The 4,690-nt window shown below is 33.5% G+C and overlaps 1 protein-coding gene across 1 annotated transcript; it reads left to right on the top strand.

Moving 5' to 3' along the window:
- The first annotated feature begins 464 nt into the window (after window positions 1–464).
- Window positions 465–3,541, top strand: LOC132725264 (sodium- and chloride-dependent glycine transporter 2-like). The gene is made up of 4 exons (XM_060710362.1): window positions 465–588; window positions 1,355–1,455; window positions 2,703–2,870; window positions 3,288–3,541. Exons 1-4 carry the CDS (start codon window positions 540–542, stop codon window positions 3,399–3,401), a joined length of 432 nt encoding a protein of 143 aa, XP_060566345.1. The 5' UTR covers window positions 465–539; the 3' UTR covers window positions 3,402–3,541.
- The last annotated feature ends 1,149 nt before the right edge of the window (window positions 3,542–4,690 follow it).

Raw genomic sequence — 4,690 nt, forward strand, 5'->3', positions numbered from 1 at the left:
TTTGCATAGTTTTTGTGTGCTATTGTTTCAATGATCAGATGGTCATATCACTGTCTCCAACCGTTGTATCTTGAAAGGATCTCCATTGAGGTCAAAGGGTCTATAAAATTGAAGTTGAATTTCTTACGTTGATCTCTTAAACGATAAGATTTGCAAAAAATTATAATGAAATTTACTCGTAATTAAATTGAAAATCGTGTTCATGTGTGATTTTAAGCCTGGTTTGAGTTAAAGGCGTTTTAATGCTTTTTAATTTCGGGTCATTTTCCATCAAGGTTCTGATTGAGTTCTTCATGATCATTCAATTAAATGGAAAGGCTTCGGATTGCATGACCATCATTTTACAAATGAATGTCGAGCTTTCTATCGTGTACAATTATAAAATATAAACCATTTTTATTCTTCTAAAACGAGAATACATTATAATAATGCACACACAATGGTATGATACCAACGCGATGACATTTAAATAATTCTTTATTACATAGGGTGGTTTTTATCTACTTACATTGGTAGACTGGTATGCAGCAACATTTTCCATGACAATATTTGCTCTGATTGAGTTATTGGTGATGACGTTCATCTACGGTACGTTGCTATTACATGTACCATTGTATTACTACACGACACGTGTGTTACGTCGATTTTTATTGGACAACTGCAAAGTTTTTATTGTTCTTATAATACTGCAAGTTTGTAACATCCTTTTTCTTTTGACATCCGCAAAGTTTGCATTATTCATATATACGAATACTGCAAATTTATGAATCAATTTTTTAATCAAACAATTGTGCATGATGTATATCTTCAATTCTTTGTCAAGTCTTTTGACATTTTACATGGTTATTAGCTGGCGACTTTGGTCATATAGGCTTACGGCCGTTTACAAACCACTAGCAAATGATTTTTTGTTTATGCTTGTTCAAAAGCATGTAATGTTTAATCTCTTTACGAAAATGTCTGCTATGTTATGCTGCGCAGTAAAACACTACTTAATCTGTTTCATTCTGGAATAGATTTTTATACTGAACACTAATTAATGTGAATAATAAATCAACATTTAAACATTTATGTACATTGTACTTATAATATACATACATTTTTAACAACTTAAGGGAAATCCCAAACGCCATTTTATATTTGTTCTACCTTTTTTTTTTTTTAAATATTATGGCGGGTTTTACCTCTCAACATTGTATCATGTCGACTTTCCACAGTCCGTTAATTTTTGATAACCTGATCATTAGACTTTGATGTAGATTTGTTTATTAAGAGATCTGACGGAAGAGAAATTTATTTTTTTCCTTATCACAAGAACAAGTTTTGCCTTTTATCATACCATGCAACTTTGTAGGTGTCAAAAGAGTTGATGATAATATGCGGGAGATGACAGGAAAGGGGGTACCTATCCTCTTCAAAATTGCTTGGTGTGTCACAACTCCTATTCTTCTTGTGGTATGTCTTTTCTTCATACCGTCAATGTTAATTGGGTAATATCATGTTGCTTAGGATTGTGGCATTGCACAAAGAGCAGCAACGTTTTCTTCATTATAACCGGCATCGAAATTTGGCTGAACACTCTTGCATATAGGTTTTGAATGTATATTTATTGATATACTTTTAGAACAATCACCTGTTATACAAGATAGGTAATGGAATTCGTATTGGCTTCATATGTTGATACCTTAAAAACCATAAGCAATGACATGTGGCAGATAAAAATTACAAATTGTCCGCATTTGAATCCAGTTTTAAACAAACTATAGATCGATATTTTTTCAAACATATGTGGGCGGGTCAATGTGTAATGCAAAGAATTTAACAAAAAAGCAAATATTTCACCATTTTATTTTTCAACCCTACGACTAAATAATCACCTCCTTCAGAAATACAAAGTTTCAGACGTTTAATCCAATTTCAAATGCTTCAACATAGTTCCCCATAGGTTAACCTTACAATAACTCGAAAATAGCGATCTTAGTCCATTTCTACTCTTGTGGCGATGACCTGCAAGATGATTTTTCAGTCTAGGAAACTGGAAAAAGTCCCAGGGTTCCGAGTCTGTAGCATATGGTGAATGTATAAGGACAGTCACTCGGGTTTTTTTTTCGGACAAGAAGTCAAATAGCTCCTTTGTGCACAGGAGCGTTTTATGTTACAGAACGACGTCAAGACTCAGGAATTTGGACAGCAGTTCTGCGGTACTGAAAACAATAACGTACATAACTTTCTTGACACTTGTCAATTGTTTGGCAATGCATAGTCGATGAACATTTTTGGTGACCAAAATCTTATTGATTGTTACACTTGCAAACTGGCGAAATTTTCCTAGTTTTGCTCGAGCATTTATGAAGCCCGTATTTCAACATTTTTAGCTGAGCGTTTATCTGCCATATTTTACATGAAGTTACTCGTGAAATGTGTTTTCAAATGTGAATACAGTTCCTTTTATCGGTTGAATACACACATGATTTTGGTAGCATTTGAAAGCCGATGCTTTGAGGGAAAGAATAGTTTACGCAAATACATGAATCACGTGCATAATAAGAAAAGATACCTCATATTGCATTACATATTGACCCACCATCATATTCTTATGATTCTAGATTTTATAAGTGATGTTCATGAAAAAACAAATTTAGATTGTGCTGCATATATGCTTGTGACACCTGTAGCAGACTTTCAAATACATTATGTTATAGGTTACACTTGGTTTCACCGTATATACGTACAAACCACCATCCTATGGCAGGTACGAGTACGAGCCCTGGCATATCAGTTTAGGCTGGTGTATATCGTCCTCCTCCCTCGTGCCTATACCATTATACCTCTTCTACCGGCTAAACAAAACACCCGGAACAATACTAGAGGTAATATGTTTAATACTTACTGTTACAAATGAATTAATACTTGTCTCTAAATAAGACTCTAATTCCCTTCCCTGTTCTGTTGTGATATATATATATCTTCAAATGTTGTATTTCAAGGTCCTTTAAACATAAAAGAGGGTCTTTCAAGTACAAACTTAAACGAACCAGAACTAACGTAATGATACATGTACGTTTCCTCATTTTAAATAAAGCATAAAGTTATTTTTTTTACAAATTTATCAAATACAGTCCACCTTATTATTAAAACAGTGGCAATTAATTAAAACATTTGTACCAAATAAAATGATGTTAAAATATATGTTTTAAATTTAAACGCCTTGAAATATATTTGGTATATAAGTAAAATTTCATTCAGTATAATAAAGGAATATATTTTGACTAGTATTTTCGTTCCAGAGATTTAAGGTCAATCTACGACCGAATGAAAAATGGGGTCCACAGGAGTCACTAGAACAAGAAGCTATACAAAATGGAAAACTTCTGGAAGATGATATTCAGACGAGGTCGTAATCGAAACAGATTTTCCCAAGTATGTTACTGTTCCCAAGTATGTTACTGATGTGAGATTCCCAGACTGCATGCAAGATTGCTCTGACACCAGTGAAACCAACAACCGTTGGTCTTGATATCTTCAATGTTTTAAGTGTTTACAATATTATCATTATCATATCGAGGGTTCAAAGGTAAAAGGTTATAACTGCCACTTTTGCCGAAATTGACTTTTTATGTTTTTTATAATGTACTTATTGTCCTTCATGTCTGACGAAAATATTATATAAATATTCAATCCTTATAAGGGCAAAAAATTAAAAAGTATTTTGTAATAACTTCTTTTCTACAAATTATTTAGGGGTAAAAGGTTCTAAGTGTACTTATTACCTTTTGTTTACTTGTTTTTCCACATGTTGTGAAGAATCTGTAGTGGAAAAAGGTTATAACTGATTTTATCACCTTTTTCCCCTGACAGAATGCTGCATTCATACAGTTCACAAGCACTATCTGTTATCTCTTTTCCCACGAAATTTATCTTTTAGAATTAAATGCAGCGAGAATATAACCGAATATGAAAGACAGAAAATATTCAGTACATACTGGTCAATGGGTGATTACATAAGTCAGAGGCAATTCATTTGTTTCCATGTTGCCAATAAAGAACCAGAGAATGTATCTAAACAGAGAACAAAACAAAGAACTATTTCGAATTCGTTTTTCACACAGGTAGAAAAGAGGGCGTGAGGGATGTTGCACTTATTCATTATCTCTCATGTACAGACTCAATCAAACCGACTCTGCAATTTTTATGTAATTTTGTTGTGATTAATGCTTCCGAGGGATCACTTTGTTTCCAGAATTTTTTACTAAAAACTATCGATGTCGGTTCCAAAACAGTTGCAAACGCAGTTAAGCACAAAGTGGCAGGGTTATATGTTGGAAATGACAAGAGAGGGAAAGCTGTGCCTGGAAATAAAACCACGGAATATCACAGATCATTTGTAAAGAAACACAACGAAAGCTTTCCGACTGTTGAATCACACTACACACGAAGACCCCAACAGGAAGTATCTAACGCAAGATTTAAATATAAAACGAATATACTCACTGTATGTAGAAAAATGCAAAGGACAAAATAGAAAGTGTGTTTCAGAGGCTGTGTACAGAATCATTTTTAGTACAGAATATAACTTTTTTCTTCCGTCCTAAGAAAGATCAATGTCCACTCTGCAATCTGTATCACACTTTGAGAATAGAAGATAGACTAGATGAGGCAACAAAAGCAAAATATCAAGTACACCAAGTGA

The sequence above is a fragment of the Ruditapes philippinarum genome, unplaced genomic scaffold (genome assembly GCF_026571515.1).
Source record: "Ruditapes philippinarum isolate M1 unplaced genomic scaffold, ASM2657151v2 ctg11499_1_1_1_1, whole genome shotgun sequence".
NCBI lineage: Eukaryota > Metazoa > Mollusca > Bivalvia > Venerida > Veneridae > Ruditapes > Ruditapes philippinarum.